The 23,125-nt window shown below is 44.2% G+C and overlaps 1 protein-coding gene across 5 annotated transcripts in view; it reads right to left on the reverse strand.

Moving 5' to 3' along the window:
• The window catches only part of NFIA (nuclear factor I A), a 708,739-nt gene that overhangs the window by 457,573 nt on the left and 228,041 nt on the right, over nucleotides 1-23,125 (reverse strand). Inside the window, exon 1 of one of the 5 annotated variants that reach the window (XM_044005164.1) lies at nucleotides 5,486-5,755. The exons of the other annotated variants lie outside the window; for them this stretch is intronic. Within the exon in view, the coding sequence (XP_043861099.1) occupies nucleotides 5,486-5,488 (3 nt within the window). The 5' untranslated portion in view covers nucleotides 5,489-5,755. Of the gene's footprint in view, nucleotides 1-5,485; nucleotides 5,756-23,125 lie in introns of those variants that run through there. 5 annotated transcript variants of the gene reach the window in all.

Genomic DNA, 23,125 nt, shown 5'->3' on the forward strand with positions numbered 1-23,125 from the left:
CCTCCTCCTCCTCTTCCTCCTCCTCCTCTTCCACTACCACCTTCTCCTCCTCCTCTCCCTCCTCCTCCTCCTCTTCTTCCTCCTCCTCCTCCCCCTCCTCCTTCTCCTCCGCTCTGCGCCTCACAGCCACCGCCACCTCCGCCGCCGCCGCCGCCGCCGCCGCCGCCGCCACCCCAGCAGAGCCGAGCCGAGCAGAGCCGGAGCTGAGCCTAGCTGCTCGCTGGCTGCTGCCGATGGGGGGTGGGGAGAAGAGGGAAGGGGGGAGGGTTGGGGAGGGGAGGGGAGGGGAGGGGGGGCGGCTGCAGTGCTGATCGACCAGCCCGCCCTCCCTCCCTCTCCTTTTCTCCCTCTCCCTCTCTCTCTCTCTCTCTCTCTCTCTCTCTCTCTCTCTCTCTCTCTCTCTCACTGTATGTATCTGTACATTTGTCTATTACAAGGGAACGTCGTTGGAGCGCGCGCGCACACACACACACACACACACACACACACACACACACACACACACACACACACACACACACGGTCGCTCTTCCCCGGGCACCGAGAGCGGCCACACGAGGTGCTTAAGCAAACAAAACTACTTCTCAACATCCCGCATCACCCCGTCAGCCGCAGAGCTTTAAGGAACACACTGGAGCAACTTTCTCCGCTTCATGCATACCCCAGGACTTGCGTGTGTGTCCACGCATAGTGTGCATCCCACTATTGCATACTAGCACATTTTTTTTTTAATTAACGGTATCTAGTCTACTGTCCTCCCTCCAACTATAGCTGAAAGCTTTGAGGAAAATCTCCTGAGACCCGATCCTCCCTGGGAACAGGGATTGAAAACTTTCTACAAGCGCCTGCCCTGCTTATCTCCTTCCTCAACTGGGGAAGGTGACTATTTCAGAAGAACTCTTCATCTCAAGGACAAAGTGAGGAGGGTAGGAAAAGGTGGGGGGAGGGGAGAGGGAAAGGGGGCGCTGAAGTAAGGTAATATAAAATTAATGAACGTCCTGGCCCTGTGAAACTCGTGGGCTTGAGCCCAGAGAAGACACCAAAAAAGTTCTACCAAGCTCAGAAACAACTAGGTGTATGTGTATGTGTATGTGTATGTATGTATACACACACACACATATATATATACACATATATACACATATGTGTGTGTGTTTAACTCCCTGGTACATTTTTAAAGGGGGGCACAAGGGGGAAAGTAGAGGAATGGAGACAGGGGCTGTCTTAATAGAGGAAGCTAGTTTGGCCCCTAAAGTGTGTTTAGAGATGGTTATTTAAAAATCCAAAAGTGAATATTTCTTGAAAATTAACTTTCCTGTAACTCTGTTCCAACTTCAGGGATGTCTTACTCAGCTCCTCTTCCTTCCCTCTCTCCCCCCCCCTCCCAATACTTATAACAGCCAGGAGCTTCCTGCTATGATTTTAGATCAGGGAGGTATTGTTTTGGAAGGAAAAAAAAAGGGTTGGTTTATTCGGTTTGGAAAGGTGCCAATAAGCTAGTTTTCCTGGTTGATTAAAAAAAAATATCTCTCCATTCTCGAACATTAGCATATCCCCCGAGAAAAAGAGGGGGGGGTCTCTTCCCTTCTTCCACTTCCATCTTCCTTCCCATCTCTTTTCCTCTCTTCCAAATCTGCAGCCATGTACCCCAAACATTCATAAATGCACTCCAAAGGAAAAGGAAGAAAGGACCACGCTGGAAGGCTCTGGCACAAGATAACCTTCAAAGGGGAAGAAGCTCTGGAGTGCAGGAGTAACTAAAGATGCTGTCTAAAAAAAAAAAAGTCCAGGGGGGCAACCCACTTCAGGACATATAATTCTGTGGTTCAAGCCCACTCTCATTATGGGCTACTGGAAAGGATAGCACATCCACACGAGTCTTCTAAAATATTTGCATCCCTCTAAAGTTATTTCCAGGGTCCATTCTCCAGTTAGTGTTTGGTTCCCCAAACTAGCCCATCTCTATCCTGCCTGCCTTCTCCAAAAACCTTGGAGAAAGACAAGTTTATTACGGTGGAGGGGAGACGCCTTAATGGCTTCAAGGAAATCCGATTTCATCAGTCAATGGCAAAGAAAGTCTTTGCTATGGGTCCTGACCCAGACAGAATGATGGACAGAAGTGTGTGTGTGTGTGTGTGTGTGTGTGGGAGAGGAGACAGGGACAGACAGACGGGTGGAGGGAAGGAGAAAAAAGAGGAGAAAGAGAGAGAGAAGAAGAAGAAGAAGAAGAGAGAGAGAGAGAGAAAGAGAGAGATCCATCCATCTCTACTGGGACTGGGAACTTGAATGAACTCCAAGATTCCTCGCTTGTTTCTGACTGACAATTCTGACATGTAACTGAGGCAGAGCAAGAAGTTACTTTTGAAGTGTGTGTGTGTGTGTGTGTGTGTGTGTGTGTGTGTGTGTGTGTGTGCAGTGTTACTCCAACCACTAGGAAGCCCTCTTCTATATGCCAATTACAATCTTGCTTTTCATATTATGGAAGATACATTTTACATCTGCTTCTGTCCCTTTGGATCCTAAACGGCAAAGATTCATACAGTAGGACAGAGGTGGGAAGGGATAGGAATAGAGGGAAACCGTTGGCAGCCTGCCTTGTCTTTTGCAAAAATAAAAGGAGAGAGAAGAAAAGTCAATGCTGATGTTTTCTGCTTTAAAAACTGCGTTTGTTTCAGCAGGCTGGCTGACCCGCAATTTCCAGCTTTCTGTGGTTAGCAGTATTATCATAAGTAACTTTTGGCGCCCTTAGTAAGACTTTTGGATTTGGGACGGTTGTTTGCGCCCTCTAGGCAAGGGTTGAATCCCAATCCCTTCCACATCCGCTCTTTCCTTCTCTCTATCTCGCTCGCCCTCTCCTTCCCGGTTGCTCGCCTGCCTCCCTTGCCTTCGCCCTGCAGAAAAAAATACAGCCGGGAGGGGACTTCGGGAGAACTGAACTACGACAAATAGTTACAGTTGCAGATTGCCTGATCCTGCCTGGTAACTTTCTCTCCTACCAGCCCAGAGTCAAACGCTCACAAAGAAACAAAAATGGTAGCTACAGGCTATAAGGCCAACTCTCCCATCTGCAAAAGTTGCAAAGTTAAATTAGTCAGACAGAGTCTTTTTTTAAAGGTGATATTTCGAGGGGGTGAGGATGGGAGGGAGCAGGAGGTTGGGGGGAGTGGACAGGAGGGAGGAAGTCTGGAAAGGAGACTGGCTGTAGACAACATAGGTGAAGTCCTACCTAGACTGAGTACCTGAGTACGGTACAATTACATAAGTAATTCATTGTTAGGAAGGATAACTCGCCCCCCCCCCTCAACACCCCATTGGAAATAACCGCTTCGATCATTTATTTCGCAAGTGCTAGGAGGCCGTCTTGAAATGGGATTGTCTGTGAGGGAAGGAGGCTCCTGCCATGATCTCCGCTATCCATATTCTTGCTGGCAGGCTGCCCAGCGTTGCATTTGCTATGTTTTATTTGCAGAAACGTTACCTTGCCAGCCTGAGTGAAATCCTCTTAGATATATAAATTACGTCAATAAGGTTTCACTTATGCGTCCATCTCAAATACCTTTCATTTCAAAAGTACTTAATGGCCAAATCTTATTAATATGGTTTAGGCTTTAATACCCGAGGCATTGAAGTTCAAAGGGGAATAAAGGTGACCACCAGCACTACCCCTAATACCAACCAGAAGACAAGCCTACTTACAAAACCACACTTGGGTTCACCCTCCCCGCCCCCCTTGCCCACTGAGCCACAGGCTGGTGGTCCATGTGCCAGACGCACTTGGATACCTACATGCAGAAATGCTAGAGGGCAACAGCCTGAGCTGATTGACAAACCTTCTGATTTCCAGACTGAAAAGCCTAGGCACTCTATTGCTTAGCTAGGAATTTAACTCCAAGAGGGGAAAGAGCTCGTATAATTTTCCTTTCACTCCCCAACAGGATTAGGTTTCTACACTGATCACAGAGATGGTGGGGGTGGGGAGAAAAGGGGAGGGAAGGAGGAAGGGAGGAGAGAGGGAGAGAGGGAGAGAGGGAGAGAGAGAGAGATGAGTCAAAGGCTGCCAATTACTGACTCCAGTACTCCAATACAAGCTGTTGCAGTTGGTTTCTACTGGACTGGAGTCAGGCACTTGTCGCAGGGCTGGACTCCAGCAGCCAACAAGCCATTCACAGTCAACTCCCACACATCCCCTTCAAGAAGGAAGGTGGTAGCAACACGGGGAGAGATAATGGCAGAAGGTTCCTTTCCCTTGCTTCTTTTATTTACAATTGACCACGGAGAGAAACACCAGAATTACAATGGGGGGGGGTGGGAAGCCTCGTACTGGCCCTCTCTACACCTCTTTCTCCCAAAGTGACAAAACAGCTGTCATTTCACCCGGGAAGCAGCCCAGGAGAGCAATCTCGCTCTCCCTGTCTTAGGCCCCTTGCTTACAATTCGGCAACTCAAGGATGAGCAGCGCAAGAGTTTCAGACTAAGAGCAGGAAAGACTCTCTTCCAGAGAACTTTCCTAGGCAGTGCCTTAAAGCCACGGGTGCGAGGGGCCACTGCAGCACTGAAGGCTAGCCGACTGTAACTGACCCGGACTCCATCAACTCCACAGACCTGACACCGTCCCTAGCAGGGCCAAGATACTTTTCCTAGTTGCTATTTTAAGGACTTGCTCTCCCATCCTCCAGAACAGTTCGCAACATTTCCTAGGTTCGAGTTTAAGGGAAACTGGGGGAGGGGTAAGGAAAAATTTTTTAAAGTTCCAGATTTCACTGGCAAAGCGTTTCCGGTATCTTTCAGCGTGCCACAAAGAAAGCATAAAACTCACGCAAAACTGCGGCTAATCAGTATTTTCACTTAAACCGCCACAACACTCCACTATTGTGTTAGCTAAAGCCGGAAGACTTCTGTAGCTTTGACAGGCTCTAGTACACCATCCCCTGCCCCACCCCCTTGGCAATTTCGAACCATACTACACCCAGGCTTTCTCCTGATTGGACAAAGACCTTGTCAATCGTCCGTGTCGGTAACATTGATTAGAGGATCGAATAGTCAATTATTCCTCCGTCCAGACACTGCTTTTCGTGTTAGGTTGACTGCTGAGCCTAGACGTCTTTTTACAGAGCCGAGCACGTAGGGATTTTTCCCCCCCTTTCGGAACCGAGCAAGCGCTAGGAGGGGGGAAAAATCTGTCAACCTCAGCGGTTTTCTCAAATCCCCAGGAAAAAAAAAAGAAGGAAAAAGGAAACCCGGTCTTTTTTGGTGCATATATCCATACCCACCCACACTGCTATCTCTTGCAAAAGAAAAAAAAATGCAAAAACAAGCAAACCTCAGAAAGCACATCACAGTAGACATTCCAAGCAAGCACTTAACGCAAATGCACCCGAAATCATTTTAAAGTCTTAACCATTAAGCATAAGCCAGTCTACCAACATCTTTGTTTATAAAGCACGTATCATATAAACGCAAAATAGAAAGTTGACGCATCACGTACCATTGCAATGTAAAAAGAGTACGTGAGAAACTTTAAAGGGTTCAGACGAACTGCTTCATTGTTGCCACCTTTTTTTTTGCATTAAAAAAAAATCTAAATAAACTTGGAACCGTTGAAAACCCGGAAGAGATTTTTAAAAGCTGTTGGCCAATTGCAGGCTTCTTGGAGATTTTTTTTTTTTACTCCAAATCAGAAGGATTTTGCAATTGCAATGCGCGCTCTCCCTCTCTCAGTCTCTCTCAATGTCTCTCTGTCTCTCTCTTTCTCTCTCTGTCTCTCTCCTCTTTTTGAAAGCGATCCAACCCGAGCTGGCTGGTTCTCAGATTCTCTCTGGCTTTGCCTTGTGGGCTTTGGATTGTGTTAGACTTTGCAGAAGTTGCAATCGATTCGGCAGTCTCTCCCCCCCCCCCCTTTCCCCCGCCCCACATCTCCCCCCCCCCCTGCTTGTTTATTTCCGCAATCGCTGCAATTTGCATAGTAACCACGCACGAGGCGGCGGCTGCACGCCATGGGGAAACGGACTAGTCCCTCCCCCGTGCTGTCTCCTCCCTCCACCACGCGTAGCCAATCGGAGGCAAAGGACTCTGCGCGAGCTCCTGGATTCCGCGCGAGCTCTGGCGGTCCGGGACAACGTTCCAAAGAGAAGACCCTGGCTCAGTAGGCCCAGCTCCCGGCATCGGCGGAGGCGGGGAGTATTCAGTGCGCAGGGGGAGTTCCCTCGCAAGCGGACATTGCAGTCCAGAGCCCAGAGAGAGAGGATAAGGGAGGGCCGGAGCCCGCAGCGATGTGCGGGTTTTGCATGCTTTCATCAAGTCGGTCCACCTGCTTTCTCGGCTTCTTTCCCCAAAGCCTCCTGTGAGTTATGAGGCAAGTTCTTGAACGTTGGTGAGAGATTTAACCTTTATTTGCACTGAGACCGAAAGCTAAAGATCCTTTTCGGTGCATTAAATCAAATGAATGCAAAAATATCACAGGAAACTTGCAGTGAATTCAGCACCAGCGTTACTGTATTCTCTGCAGAGGATTGAATCTAGAATTAGGAAGTCTAAAGCACACAGAACTCTGCCTTCTTCAGGCTGGTAAGAACCTGTAATATTGTGACTGAACCATTTGCAGATTCCCACGCACTTAATTAATTTGCTCTTGTCCATTCTCTTCCCCGGTCCCCCAAATGTACCTTTAGCCACTACCAAGGTAAGGGAAATGACCATGAAAAGGAGAATTTTAAAATGCACTGATGGTACAATGTTGCTAAAATTTTTTTATCTCACTGTTTTCAGAACCAGACTACCAGAGTGTTGCAAGCAGGGGCGCTTTTATTAAAACATACGCCCTCTTAGGACTGTGTGGACTGTTTGGTTTGGTTTTATCTGCAAGTCTTGTTTCTAGTTCAAGAGCTGAGGGCATTTTGCAAAATCCCTCTTAAGGCTCAGATCGGCTTTTGAACTTACGCTAATTAAAAAAAAAAGTCACCTGGGAGGAGGCCAGGAAGAAGAAGGGGGACCCTAGAAGGAGGGGAGTCCGCAGTTGTCGTGTTCCAACCTTTCTTAAGAGAAGGAAGCCTGATTAATGAGTGCCAAGGGCCTTGTACTATTAAACGGAATGGAGTTCAGGCAAGACAAGAGTGGGAGGGGAGGGAGAAGTTTCTAGAAGTGTCTAGCATTCAGTTTCCAAGACACGTCTTGGCCGGGAATCACCTGTTTTATAGTCTTTTCACTACCCCTTACATCACTAGGAGATGGTATGGTACATCCTGCTTATAGGGAATTCAAGGTTTCTTGATTCTGCTGCCCCCTCTCATAGCCTTAGGGGCTGGTTTGTTCTCAGAATCCATTGGTTTGTTGCTGGGAATCCAGGTATGACACTGTAAACTAGTAAACTAGTCAACTAGTTTACTCAGTCACCTAATTTACTCCTCTCATTTTGCAGAATGAGAAACTGAGGCCCAGAGAAGAAAAGGAACTCTGATATCATAGAACTAGAATTGTAAAGAGCTTAAGAGGTCTTCTAGTCCAACCCCTTATTTTCTATTTGAGGAAGCCAGGGTCCTAACAGGAAGTGACTTACCCAAGGTCTTGTGGTAGGTGAGTAAGGAATTGAACCCAGAAGTAGTAAGGATAGAAGGGCCTGGTGTGCTGTGGTCCGTGGAGTCTGAAGAGTCAGACATAACTGAACAACAACAAAACCTCCCTTTCCAAATCCATCACTCTTTCACTGGACCCCACCCCACCCAGGTCTTGGAGACTATACCTTTTTCTCACTTGACTTGCAGTTTTTTCTCCCACCCCAGAAATGTGAACATCCTGACAATAGGGCTGGATTAAATAATAGTCAAGGAATAAGAGCTGGTAAATTCAGTACTGCAGAAAAAATGCTGTATGACCTTGAATGGGATAGAGGAACCAGCATCTCCCTTATCTTCCCTTTCTTTGTATATATCTTGCATTTACTTATATTATTTTACATATATTACTTATATGTACTTACTTATATGTACACATATTGAACCTCCATTAAAATGGACACTCCTTCTTGTCTGGGACTTTTTCAGCCAGGCTCATAGAAGGTTTGTTGATTGCCTACTAGCTAAAGGACCATGGACAAGTCACTTAACCCAGTGATCTCCAGAGGTGTACAACTCTCCTGCTGCAATAGTGCAGAGTGAAACCTGAACCAAGTTAATATGTAACTGGGAAACATGTAACAAAATAAATGGAAATGCAATAGAACCTAGATAACATATAAGTCAATGTGCAACCTGCAGTATGTATGGTTTCTTGGCCCCAGTTTCTATTGACATTTGAGACCCCTGAACTAGACTGTGTCTCCAATTAGATTTTTTGTAGATTTTTTTTTTTTGCAGGGCAATGAGGGTTAAGTGACTTGCCCAGGGTCACACAGCTAGTAAGTGTCAAGTGTCTGAGGCCAGATTTGAACTCAGGTCCTCCTGAATCCAGGGCCGGTGCTTTACCACTGCGCCATCTAGCTGCCCTCTCCAATTAGATTTTAAGGTCTTTGAGAGCCAAGTTCGTTTTTGCTTTTCTTTGTATCCCTGTCACTTAGCACACAGTAGGTACCTAATAAATGCTAATCCATTGACAATCTCTCTAAGGCTGTTTCCTCATCTTCAAAATAGGGATAATAGTAGCTCCTACCTCAAAGGATTGTGGTGAGGACAAAGAGATGATATATTTAATGCACTTGCTATAAAATTTGAATCACCCAGCTTGGCCCCAAGGAGGATTGGAACATTTCAGACTTGGTTTATCTCTTGGTTCATTTTCCTGAACTGTGTTTTTCTCTCTCTCTCTCTCTCTCTCTCTCTCTCTCTCTCTCTCTCACACACACACACACACACACACACACACACACACCCCGAAGGATCCCTGGAAGAAGATAGCTCCCTCTCCTCTGTAAATGTAGACAATATCAAAAAAAAAGATATCAATAAAAATTTATTTTTAAAAAATCCTGGGTTCAAATCCTATTGCTGCCACTTAAAAACCACATGATCCTAGGTAATTATTTATGCTATTTAGACCATAGTTTTCTCATCTGTAAAATGGAGATAATAATAAGGTTTTTTATCTCAGATCATTCCAAGGGCAGAATAATGATATGCTGTATTGGGAAATGAAGGTAGATGTAAAAACAATTCAATAAAAATGAACTTGTAAAAATAAATTAGTTTATCCTTTATCTGTCCTTGGGGTTGTATTTTATCATCCTTATTGGCCACTTAGGTCCCTAGTTTCCATTTTTCTATGTCTTTTGATGACTCAGAATATAAGTGGAATTTTGTGTGTGTGTGTGTGTGTGTGTGTGTGTGTGTGTGTGTGTGTGAGAGAGAGAGAGAGAGAGAGAGAGAGAGAGAGAGGCAATTGGGGTTAAGTGACTTGCCCAGGGTCACACAGGTAGTAAGTGTTAAGTGTCTGAGGCTGGATTTGAACTCAGGTCCTCCTGAATCCAGGGCTGGTGCTCTATCCACTGCACCACCTAGCTGCCCCCTATAAGTGGAATTTTTAAAGATAGGTTAATAGATATAGCCTAGCTTAAAGTGGGTATGACCCCCAAGTATGCCACTTTCTATCTGACTCTGTTGTATCATCAACTTCTTCAGGCCTCAGTTTCCTCATTTGGACAATGGGGATAAATTAACTTCCTGGTATGGTCAGAAGGAACTTTATGAATCTTGTTGAGCCGGGATCTCTGACTTCACAATGGTACTAACAAAGGTTCAGGCTGGGGTGGGGAAGCAACTTAGACTAGACCTGGGAAATGCCATAGACATGAGTGAAGCCTGCAGAACATTCACATATCGAGAGGATGGATATGTGTGTGTGTATAAACATATGTACATATACGTACATATATGTGTATATGTATGCACACATATAAACATGTCAGACACACAGAGGATCCTGGGATATAATTGTTCTCCATGTCCTGGCTTCCCAGCTTTACAGTGAAGAACATGTTGGATATTAAGGTGTGTCTTTACCTCTGGAAAGCAGTGAACCATTAGGAGAATACATTATATAGCACTAGCTACTTTTTAGAGCCCTTCGTGTTTATAAGGTCTGTTCATTTATGTAGATCATCCCTGGGGCCTGGAATATTGTAGAAATGGCTCTGCAGTTAGAAGATATGGATTCAGATCCTGCCTCTGACACTAACTACCTGCATGATATCAGGCAACGTCACCTCCCTTAGCCTCCAGTAGTTATCGGCTGTAAAATGAGGGGTTGGACTAGTTAGGCACTAGGCCTGAAGATAGGAACACCTGGGTTCAAATTAGACTTCATATCCTTAACCAGCTGTGGAACCCTGAACAAGTCACCTCTGCCTGCCTCAGTTTCCTCAACTGAAAACTGGAGATAATACTAGCACCCACCTCCCAGGCTTGTTGTGAGGTTCAAACAAGATAATATTTATAAAGCGCAATGCCTGGCACATAGTAGGTATTTAATAAATGCTTATTCCTTTCTTATGCTCTCTGCCTACTGAATTCCTTCTCTTCCTGGAAGGCCCAGCTCAGGTTCCTTCCCTGATCTCTAAGCCAAATTGGATTGCTCCCTCCCCAAATGCTTCTCTATTGTGCTTTTTCTGGCTCTCTCCTCTGTCCCAGTAACATCCTATCATAAGTCATTCTTGGATCATACAAATTTATATATGTCATTTCTCACACACACACAAGTAAATTGTAGATCCCTTGAGGGCAGGGACTATGTTGCTTTTCAACATTTTTTTCTTTTCAACTTATTATCCCCAACTTTCCCATCCCCCCTACTCCCATCAGAATATAGAATTCCTGATGAGGAAAATCCTTCTACCAAAGTAGATTGGTCTGCAATTTACAGCCTTGATGAGTTGTCTAGAACCCCGAGAGGTTCTAATTTGCTTGGATTCACACAGCCAGTACATGTCACAGATAGGACTAGAGCCCAGATCTTCCTGACTCCAAGGGCAGGGATCCACAATGCTAAGCTATCAGTCACTTTTCTTCTTATCACTGCCATTTATTATCATTGGTCAGAGTCAATAGGAACACCAGGCTCTGAACTCTTCGTCCCATTCTTTTTCCTCACAACCTCCCCCTTATGAGATCTCTGAGCTAAGAAATAGCTCTACTAGTCTCTCACAACCATTAGCCTTCCTTGGTCTTTGCAGAGGAACTAGCCCAGTTCATCCTTGGAGATGAGTTTATAGCTCTGCCTTATTTAGTTACTGCAAGGAGTTGGTAGAAGGGAGCTGGACAAAACCTGCAATGGGATTGGCAATTTAATCACCAATTAATGTTTAGATCTAGGCTCAGGCCTGGTCAGGTTTCCAGGATTTCTACACACACATGGGAGAAGAGGAAGACCAGGAAGGGAGACTCATTTCTCCCTGGTTTCTATTGCTAAGGTGAGAGAGAGAGAAAGATGGAGACAAAGGGAAACAAAAAGAAAGAAAGAAAGAAAAAGAGATCACATTACACTTTGTAAAATTATATAAAGATGTTTGCCTCTATGCATGTGTGTACACATACACATTAGATACATGATGTATGGTTGTGTGTACATATGTATATATACGTACATGTGTATGTACACGCACACACACACATATATATATATATATATATATATATTTCTCCCAAACCTAGTACAAATCCTTCATATTACAGACAAGGAAACTGATCAATCAAGTGTTATTAAGCACCTACTAAGTTCTAGGTTCTCTATTAGGTGCTGCCCATATAAGTAAAAAGAACGGACTAATCTCCACTTGCAACAAACATATGGTTCTGATGGGAGAAACAATAGAACACAGAGACGTGTACAAAATAGACTAAAAATTCCTCTATACAAATATATACCAAGTAGTTCCATACAAGGGAATTTGGAAGAGAAGGTACCAGCATTTGGGGGGAGCAGCCAAGGCTTCATTCCATGGATGGGGATTGAGTTATGCCTTAAAGGAAGAGAGGGACTCTACAAAGCAGAGGTAAGCAGGCATGGGTCGGGGTAGAGGGCAAGTGGAACCAAAGCCCAAAGTGGGGAAGAGATGTGCCAAGCCAGTCAAAGGCTAAGCTGAGACTAGAATCAACATCTGACTTCTGGCCTGTTGCTCTTTCTACCAGATTACTAGTCTTCCCACATAAAGAGATACTGTCTTTAGAGCTTGGGTAAAGGAAGAATGGAAATGGAAACATCATACAGACAGAATAGCTATGAGATTAAGTCAGGTGCTGGATGGGGACCAGAAAATCTGTACTGATTCTAAAGGGAGCTCTCCTTGGAAAATACACACAACATCAACAAGTGGGGACCAGCCAGCCCAACACAATGGTTTTCAAGGGTCCCTCTGAGTGGCCTGTGGTCTTGTCTAGAATGGAAGGATGGGAAGCTCTGGTGTCTGGATGAGGTGCTCAGCCAGCACTGGGAGAAAGAAGCTGGGGGAGCAGGAGGACACTGTTTTTGAGGAGAAACTACTGGAAACTCCTCAACTGAACTCTAGAGCAGGGGGCACCAGTAGCAGGCTGCCACCACAAGCCCTGAAGACAGTTTGCTAAGACAAATAACTAACCAAGCTGGCTAACACTGCCTCTTAGGGCTGGACCAATTAGTAAGAGGGGAAGCCCTTTTCCCCCATAGGCTTGAAGAGGAGGGAAGGGAAGAGGGCTGTGGAGGTCTAGTTGACGGAGATGATCCCTGGCTGTTTGCTCTCATGCCCTGTCTGCACTTTTCCTCGCCAATCACCAGTCATGACTCTCCTAGACCCACCCACCTTCCCTTTGGTCATACAGTCAAAAGTGGAAGATCAAAGGGCTCTGGCTCCAGAAGATGATAGTTTTTTTCTTCTTGTCATATTTTTTGTCTATAGGAGCATGTGGGTTTTGTCTATAGGAGCAAGAGGGAGCACATGGCTTAGCCAGTCCATGGAATTGTTTGACCTGCTGAAGTGGTTGAGTATCTGGAGCAAGCCATGGATTTGCAAGTCCAACAGTCCTCATTGTTTCTCTAGTCTTTGACAGTGTAATCAGGTATTCCACCGGGAAAGGAGACCCTGATGGGCTCCATACCCAGCTAATACCTGGTTCTGGGATCCTGAGCTGACTAACTTACTCTGGACCTCAGTGTCCCTTCCTGTAAAATGAGGAACTTGGAGAGGACGCACATTCAATTTGACATCTTAGAAACTGCTCTAATAATTGGAGTGGGCCCCAAATTGAATTAATGGGCTCCCTCATGAGACCCCATCAGTGAAAGTGTTTAATAGAGAAAGAAAAGCCTATGTGACCTTGAGCAACTCACTTAACCACTCTGAGCTCTCATATCTTCCTCTGGAAAGTGGGGTAGAGGATACACAGAGTTCCAGCTCTCAGAGTTGTTTAAAGAGAAGCAAAACATAAACCCTAAAATATGAGTTATTACTGTGGCTAATTACAATAATAGTGTATATACATATATACACACAGAGACATATATATATATATATATATATATATATATATATTATATATCTTGAAGTGTTACAAAGGAATTTGCATCCACTATTTCATTCTCACAGCAACCCTGTAAGGTTAGTGTTATTATATCTCCATTTTGCAGATGACAACATTCCATCTCAGAGGGGTTATGTGATTAATATGACTAGGTGAGATTTGAATCTAGGTCATCCTAATTCCAAATGAATTGTCATATTGACCATTATATAAAAGATGTCTGCATCTGACAAGGGATCTGCCTAAAGTGACCTTCCAGATCCCTTTGCTGGTTGTAATATACTATAATTCTAGGGATTTCCTTTGTGGTCTGAGGCAATCCATGTCCTGGAAAATAGGGATCTCCCACCTGCCATACTACAGAACAGTAGTTCTGACCTTCCTGTAGTACAGGTGTTCTTGTAACGTAAACATCATCCTTCTTTTCTCCCTTCAATCAAAGATGGCCCCATTTCAGCATTTCCCGAATTGTACTCTCCATCAACAAGACTGGGTCACTGCCTTTGGTAGCAACCCTAGTGACACATTCGGGACACCAATTTAATAACTAATTTAATAGCAAAGTAATGGGAACTGGAAGGAAACTTAGAGTATCTTGAGATTCTGGCCCACTTTTCTCATCTTCCAAAGGAGGACCTGACTTACTGGATATCACTCAAGTTGTCCATAGCAAAGCTGGGTTTCAAATTCAATTTCCTTCCTTCCAGATTCCATGTCCCTCTTTGGGAAGGTCTTCATGGCTGGAATACTTGGCCTCTCCAAGTCTATCCCTAAATTCCTTTTGGGCTTAGCTCACATGATGTCCCCCCCCCCATTCCCCTTTAATCCTGCAGCAATTCCTACTCTCATTCAAATTACAGGATATTAATTGTTTAGTCATGGTATGCCCCTAGTAGAATGTAAGCTCCTTGAGGTCAGGGGTTTTGTTTTGTTTTTGTGGGGCAATGAGGGTTAAGTGATTTGCCCAGGATCACACAGCTAGTATCAAGTGTCTGAGGTCGGATTTGAACTCAGGTCCTCCTGAATTCAAGACCAGCGCTTTATCTACTTCAACATCTAGCTGCCCTAGACCATCATTCATTTTGCTTTTAATAGCCCAAGCACAAGACCCTTGAATGGAGTAGGGCTTGAAGAGAAGCAATCTAATACTTATTCATTTCAGTTGGCCAGAAGGTGTTACTGCATAGTAGCCTATCTGTAGAACTGTTCAGATTTTATGAAGACCCTGGAAGAAGCAAACATTATGCTAAAAATCCATTTCTTATCATTTAGAACAGATGACTATCTTTGTTCTATCTCTACATATTTATCATATTAATAATGGATGCTTTGGGAATCACAAAAATACCTTGATGTGATGATACTTTATTTCTCTCTTTTTTTGGTTCTGTTCTTTTTGTTCTAACAATAGAGTTTTGAGTAGAAGATTATTCTTTGTGGACTTATAAAAAATGATGAATGGTCCCTAAAAGATTTTTTTTAATGCACTTAGAGAAAGGAAAGCAATTGTTTTCTATCTTGGACCATATGAGTACAGAGATGGGTTGTTGGGGGATTTATTGCTGGAATACTCAGCATTTTATCAGGCATGAATAATGCCTCGAGATATCAAATACTCAGTTCCCCCACCTTCAATTGTTCCCTGAAAAGGTGGTAAGGGAGGATGGGACCAAAGCCCTTCCCAGAGATTCTGGGAATTGGGCATATATTGGACTTTATGTGTATTAAAGAATGAAATTGAAATTAAAGAGATATCCAGGAAGAATAAAAATATCTCATGGTAAATAAGGTCTTAGACTTGGACTCAGGAAGACCTGAATTAAAATCCTGCTTCAATTACTCATTAGCTGTATGACCCTAGGCAAGTCACTTACCCTTTCTCAGCCTCAGGTTCCTTATCTGTAAAATGAAGATAATAATAGCACCTAACTCCCACAGTTGTCATGAGGATCAAATGGGATAATAGATATAAAGTACTTTATGAACCTTAAAATCCTATAGTAACAGGGGCAGCTAGGTGGCTTGTGGATAAAGCACTGGCCCTGGATTCAGGAGGACCTGAATTTAAATCTGGCCTCAGACACTTGACACTTACTAGCTGTGTGACCCTGGGCAAATCATTTAACCCTCACTGCCCTGCAAAGAAAAAAAAATCCCATAGTAACATTATTATTAAAAATAGGAAGTACTTTGTTTTAACTCATTGTTGGAAATAGGGCTGGATTGAAACCCATTAAATTTAAATTTGTAGGGAAAAAATGGTGCATTTATGCAAAAGGTAGGAAATGCTTGTCCTTCAGAATGCTTCCTATTCATTCATTCTCCAACTCTTACAAGAAATGATTAATTTAGCAGCCAGACACATGGCGTACACATTAACCATGGCCCTGTAGATAAGAACATTTACCAGCCCATCCTCTGAAAAGCTCCTCTACCAGATGAAGCCCCACCAAAAGCTGCATAAAGAGGAACATCAACACATCCAGCTTTTATACTATTAAATACATTTTTAGCAGGTCTGCATGAGGGAAGCAAAAGTGTGCCTCCCTCCTCCCCCCACCCCCACCCCCACTACCACTATACTTTCCTTCGGAGCTTAACCTTTGATTTACACTGGATGTATCTTGTAGACACATAGTTCTTTTCATGTTGCCTCCCCCGTCAGAAATTGAAGGCAGGAATCATGCTTCTTCCTTTCTTCATATTCGCAGCACTTAGCCCAGAGCTTGGCACACATGGACACAAATGTTTGTTGATTGATTCTCATTAGCTTGACTGAAAAGGGATGGGGGAGGGAAATAGAGATGGAGAAAAAAGACAGAAATAGAGGCAGAGATAGACACAGGGGCTAAGATCCCCCTTTAGTGCAGGACCTCATCAAACCTTCCAGAATGCTGTGGTATGAAGGCTAGCTTCCCGAAGCAGCCCTGGGCTTAGTGACACCTGAGTGTCAGAGGTCAGAGGTCAATTCGTTTTGCCTTGGCATCCCTGGTGCTTAGTAGAGGCCTCTCCATACAGAGGGCATTTAATAAACGTTTGTGGCATTGTTGAATTGTTATCTGGAGAGTTTATTATCTTAGAGTATATATTGCTGTGTAATTTAAATTTTTCCCCATCTTTTTAAGTTATGTCTCCATTAAGACTTATATAGGGGGCAGCTAGGTGGCAAAGTGGACCTGGATTCAGGAGTACCTGAGTTCAAATCCAGCCTCAGACACTTGACACTTACTAGTTGTGTGACCCTGGGCAAGTCACTTAACCCCCATTGCCCCACAAAAAAAAAAAAGACTTATATGGACTGAGGCAGAATAAAATGAACAGACCCAGGAGGGGGGAAAAAAACTCAAAAAACAAAAATCGACACTATAACATTAACATTGTTAAATGAACACTTTTGAAAGGTTTAAAGAGGCTGATAAACCACAATTCCAGAAGACCCATGAGGGACATGCCCTCTCTTTCTCTCTCTCTCTCTTTTTCTCTGTCTCTGTCTCTCTCCCCTCTCTCTGTCTCTCTCTCTGCCTCTCTCTCTGCCCCCTTTCTCTTTCTGTCTCTCTCTCTCCCTCTCTTTCTCTGTCTCTCTGTCTCTGTCTGTGTCTCTGTGTCTCTCTCTTTCTCTCGCTCTCTCCCTCCTCCCTCCCTCCCTCCTCACTGAGAGAACCAGCAAGAAACTTTTCTCCCCTTCCTCATTTTCTTCCTCTCCTCTCATCACCATATAAGAAGCTTGCAAACTTGACCAAGAGCAGGCCTAATTTTAAGAGATGTCTTAATATGCAGAATGAAATAATTTGGGCGATATGAGCATTTAGCTCAACTAATTTTTAGAAAGTTTTTTTTAATCTTCCCCTCCCCATCTTCAGTGGGGGAAGTGAGAGAGAAAAATAAATGTTTGATAATTTAAAAAAATTAAAGTTACATCTGAGTTACTGAAGAAAGGTAGCTGCTTTTTGGGCTTTGTTTCTTCTTACAATTTTGTCTTTCTCAAGGTCAACATATAGTTGCTAGGACCTTTTATCTTTGGGATTTGAAAGTGATTAAAGCAAACATTCCTATGTATCAAGTATAATTTAGGGTCCTAATCCATTGAGAGAATTGGAGACATTTTCATGGTAAATAACAATGTTGCAAATAGAACTAGTTCTTTCCCAAACTAAATGTTTCTTAATTAGCAAGTTATTGAAGCTTTTACTCAGCCTGTCCTCTGGTTCCCTTCTCCCTCCCAGGCTGCATGTGAACATAAATAATGACTCACCCCACTTTTACAAGCACCTGTATTGTTTGCAGAATTGTTAGTCTCTCACTCGGATAATTTCCATTTTCTCATGGACTATGTTTTTAAGATTGCTTACTTGTTGTACAATGTTACTTCTTAGCTTATGTATGCATTGGGGTATAAAAAGTAGCAAGCCTTCCTGAGCCTGGAGAGAGAAATTAAATTTGCCTACTTTGTTTGAAACACAGACAAGTTGCTCAAGTCTTTGTTGCCTTTTCCTATGATACAAGAAGTTTGGTATGTGTGAGTCCAAAATAGAGACCTGGGAAGCATTTTTAGTGACAAAGCAAATCAATGGGAACGTGACAGTTTCTGGAGTTTGTTGCTCCACATTCCTTTTTGAAATCAATATGATTCAAGAGATAATAAACAGGAGATCGCTGATTAGTGTTTATGGCAAACACAAGTTTGTTCATGTTACCAAATAATTCATTTACTCATTTGAGGCCTGGACAAAATGGCCAAATGAAGTTAATGATCAAATTAGACTTTGTCTTTAAGAAAACCTTAAGCTCCCTCCGACAGTCAGCAGATGCCTTTTTATTTATTTTTTTTTTTGGTGCTGTTTTGTTTTATATTTTTTTTCCAGATGTCAGAGTGGTGACCAACCCAGATTTTAATCCAGGAAGATCTCTGACACTTGGTGGCTATGTGGCTCTGGGCACAGAACTTCTCATTGCATCAAGCTCAAATAGAAAAAGGGCCACTAATCCGAACATGAGGATCCCCACTCACCACACATTGACTTCGTTTTAGGATGGAATGTTATCTGTTTTTTATTAGATGGTTTAATTGTAGCCCCAAAGTGGAAACTAATGGGGTGCCTACCTACTGGAAAATGGCTAAATAAAGTGTGGTATGTAAGTGGAATGGAATATTAATGTGCCCTAAAAATGATGAAATAGATGGTTTTAAAGGAAACTCAAAGGGAAAAAAAACCCATCTCTGAACTGATATAGAATGAAGTGAGCAGAACCAGGAAAACTTTTTTTTTGGGGGGGCAGGGTAATGAGGGTTAAGTGACTTGCCCAGAGTCACACAGCTAGTAAGTGTCAAGTGTCTGAAGCTGGATCTGAACTCAGGTCCTCCTGAATCCAAGACTGGTGCTTTATCCAAGGGAAAACAATTTAAACAATGCCAGCAACATTATAGAGAAAAACCACTTTGAAAGACTGAGGACACTAATTAGTGCAATGCTAAACCTTGAGTCCAGAGGAGTGAAGATAAATCATGTCATCACCTCCTACCAGAGAAGTGATGGATTTCAAATCCAGAATGAGATACGAATTTTTGGACACCACAGATATGAAAATTTGTTTTGCCAGACTCTGTGTATTTCATGTGAGGTTTAAAAAAATCAGTTTGGGAAGGGTAGTAGGAAAGAGATAGTAAAATGTTTTAAAAGCATATAGAATGGGGGGCAGCTAGGTGGTGCAGTGGTTAAAGCACTGGCCCTGGATTCAGGAGGACCTGAGTTCAGATTCCGCCTTGGACACTTGACACTTACTATTTGTGTGACTCTGGGCAAGTCACTTAACCCCCATTGCCCTGCAAAAAAAAGAATATAGAATGTCAGAGTTGGGAGGGGTGTTAGAACATAGAATGTCACAGGTGGAAGGAACTTTTCTTACAACAAAGATGTTGTAGTTTAAAGGGAACTTTCTTAAAACAGTCAATTATGTAGCTGCAATGGCTTTAGAATCAAGAGTGTTATAGTGGGAAGAGGCCTTAGAAAACAGAATGTCTATCAGCAGGAGGAGATTTACAACACATAGGATGCTGGAACTGGAAGAGGTCTTAGTCATTCAGTCAGTCAATAAGCACACCTACATGTGCCAGGCATAATGCTGTCAAATACCGGGGATACAAAAAGAAGCAAAAGATAGTCCCTTCTCTCAAGGAGCTCACCATTTAGTGGGGGAGACCATAAGCAAACAAATATGTGCACACAAGGTATCTGTAGCATCAAAAGGAAATCATTAACAGAGAGAAGGCCCTGGAATTAAGAGGGGTTGAGGAAAAGCTCCCTGTAGAAGGTGGAATTGTAGGTGGGACTTGAAAAAAGCCAGAGAAGCTTCAGGGATGAGCTAGTCCAATCTTCTTCATCAGAGAGATGTCTCACTCTTAAGTCTCAGTAGCTTGAGTTTGTAAAGCAAAAGAAAAATGATTACTTTGGAAATCAATGGCTTTCCTTGATCAGTTGCTGAGTAGGCCTCCTCTTTGTGAAGAGACTGTGCTGTCCCTGACTTACATCTATTCTAGGACGTTGAACCTAAAATACCTGCCCCTTGTCATATCCAATCAAGCATGAAATCCTCAGGACTCTAAATTGGAACATTGAGACAGCTGCCCCAGACACACTTGGAGTCAGAAATACTAGCCCTGGGAAAGGACAGTATGTTAGAAAACACCATTCGGCTATTATCAAGGACTTGGAACACAGCAAGAAAGCAAGCAAGCAAGCAGAGAGCTGCTCCCCACTCTCGCCAAGCAGGCCATAGGCCTTTGTATTCACTATTTCCCCAAATCCAGGTTCTAGCCTAGCCAATGGACACAATCATTTCTTTCACCCACTCAAGGCCCAGTGCATTCTTGTCTCAGATTATAAAGTGGTCTTCCTGAATCACTGTGGCAAGATTAAGAAATGAATGGGTAAACAGCAACTGCTCCAATGTTATTGGCTTCCCTGCTCATCCTTGGAACAACGGACACCAGTCATTTGCTCTGCCCCCCCTCCCACCAACCATGGAGACTTCACAGCCTGGTAGGATCTGGAGGAGTTCAGTAGGCATGACCTTGCCAACTGAGGGTCAACTGAGAAACATTCTAAGCCACTAGGAAAGGACTGTAGTCCCGGGTAGCACAGAATGTTAGAGAATTAGAGATTTCCTTGGAAGGAACCTTGGTCATCATCTGCTGCAGCTTCATCAGTTTGTGGCTAAGGAAACCAAGTCCCGGAAGCTACTTAGCCAAAGGCCACACAAACAGTAAGTGGCAGAGATGGGATTTGAACACAGGACCTCTCGCTCCAGTATGCTGGCTTTTCCCATCATGTCCTGCTGTCGTCCCTGGAATTTAGTGTTTGTGATTCTAACAAAGAATGATTTTGACAAAATGCTGCTTCTGACCTTTTAACTGGAACTGAGTAGGGGTATGATTTCAATTCATTTGCAGTGCAGTCAGCCTTTGTCCATGATATTAACTTCTTACAAATGGTAGGCTCCCCTTCCTTTCTCTCTTTCTTCCTCCCTCCTTCCAAGGTGGACTAGATGGATAAATCTGATTCCATTCATCTCTCTAACAGTGGATTTCTCCCTTAAGTTAGCATTGCCCCTGGTTACCATCCTGGTGTGGCCAAGTACAAAGTCCAAGATCTGGCTAGCTTCCTCAGCTACAGCTGCTCTTGTGTGATTACCTATGTGGTTAACATCTTCAATGCTACAAATAAATTCTAAGAAAGTTACCCTAAGAGACACAGAGAGGTACTGCTCAAATGGGGATGGGAGCCCTACCCCATGTAGGATTGGGCTCCTCAAACTCTCCGCCGACAGCCCGAACTATCCTTTGAAACTAGAAAATGCCAGGCATTCTACTTAGCCTGCTTTGGGAGAGTAATAATATGTAATAATAGCTAGCATTTACATAGGGCTTTAAGTTATATAAAGAGATATATAAATATTATCTCATTTTACCCTCCTAACAACCCTGGAAGGTAGATGTTATTATTATCCCTGATTTTTAGAGATGTGGAAACTGAATTAGATAGAGGTTAAGTGACTTCCTGAAAAGTCATACAGCTAATAAATTTGAGACCAGGTTGGGACTCCGGTCTTCTTGACTCCAAGTCTAGCATTCTATGTAGGGAGCTAGTCTAAATATGTCAGTGCTATTAGAAAAAAATAACAGCGGAAGTTTTCTCTAGCCACAATCATCCTAACCTCTTCAAAACTTTGACGTTTTATTCTATGCACATCTAGCCTACAATCTCCTCCACATTTTACAATTTTCTCTTTCTTTCCTTGTCCTTGTTCTCTTCTTTTTTCTTTTTATTTCTATTCCTTTCTTTTTCCATTTCCTTCCTTCCTTCTTTCTCCCTTTCTCATTGGTAATTTTTCTTCCTCCTTTTTCCTCTCCTTCCTTCCTTCCTTCCTTCCTTCCTTCCTTCCTTCCTTCCTTCCTTCCTTCCTTCCTTCCTTCCTTCCTTCCTTCCTTCCTTCCTTCCTTCCTTCCTTCCTTCCTTCCTTCCTCCATCTCCTCTCTCCTCCTCTCTCTCTCTCTCTCTCTCTCTCTCTCTCTCTCTCTCTCTCTCTCTCTTTCTCTCTCTTTCTTTCTCTCTCCCCCTCCCTCCCACCTCCCTCCATCATTATGTAAAGAAAGGGTGGGATTTGGGGGTGTTGTGACTTTTTTAAAAAGCATATTAAGAGACTTGGCTGGATTGATTAGCTGCCTTGATAGAAGGCAACCCCGCCCCTCCCCCCCCCCCATTGGTCCAGCATCATTGGGGAGCGGGGAGCTTGGTAAGTCACGAAGCCTGCCTGTAATGACTGCAACTACACGGCTGCTGCAGCAGCAGCTGCAGGGGCTGGGGCTGGCACTGGCTGCCTCTCTCCAGGCCGGCCCGACCCCCATATGTCTGCACCCCACATGTACCAGCCTCCTTTTCCATACGAATAGCTTATTTGTTGGGGAGAATGATTTGATTTTTAAGGCCATGGCTACCGTGGCAGGTGAGGCTGGAGCAGACACAAGACTGGCATAGACGACACACTAGGGCACACAAAGCCAGTGACCTTCCCAAAGCCGGAGTCGAGGGCTGTCCCTGGGGTGGGCCTTGGGGGCCAGGAAGACGAGAGAAGTCGCGAGCCTTGCCAGGCCCATTTTGCTCTTCGGGGAACCTTTGGCAGCCGGTTTCTCAAGTGATTTTGGTTTTTGTCAAGGACGAAAACGAAAAGCTTTCAAATGATGGGTTCTCGCTCGCTCCCCTCCTCTGCTCCACAGATCTTGAACCTACTTCTTCCCGGCCCACAAGTCGTGGGGTGGGGCGGGAAGCGCAGATTCCCAAAGCGGCCAGTCAATAGGCATCCAGCGTGCCGCTCCCACAGCCCCCCCCCCCCTTGCCCCCTGCCACTCGGCCTGTTGAGGCTATCAGTGCAAGAGCAAAAGAGCAATCAGTGCTTGGAACGTGGATCTTGCCCTTCTCCGCCCGCGCCGCATCAGACGGCGCGTCAGGGACCCCCCCCCCCTCCCTCCCCACGCCAATTGCCGCAGTCCTTGCTCTCCCACAGCAGCCAAAGGATGCAGGCGAAAACACCGGTGCGCGGAAGAATGGACCCGCAGCAGCGTCCCGGGCCTGGGCCTCGGTCAGTCTGGTCGTGCT

The sequence above is a fragment of the Dromiciops gliroides genome, chromosome 4, assembly GCF_019393635.1.
Source record: "Dromiciops gliroides isolate mDroGli1 chromosome 4, mDroGli1.pri, whole genome shotgun sequence".
Taxonomy (NCBI): Eukaryota; Metazoa; Chordata; class Mammalia; order Microbiotheria; family Microbiotheriidae; genus Dromiciops; species Dromiciops gliroides.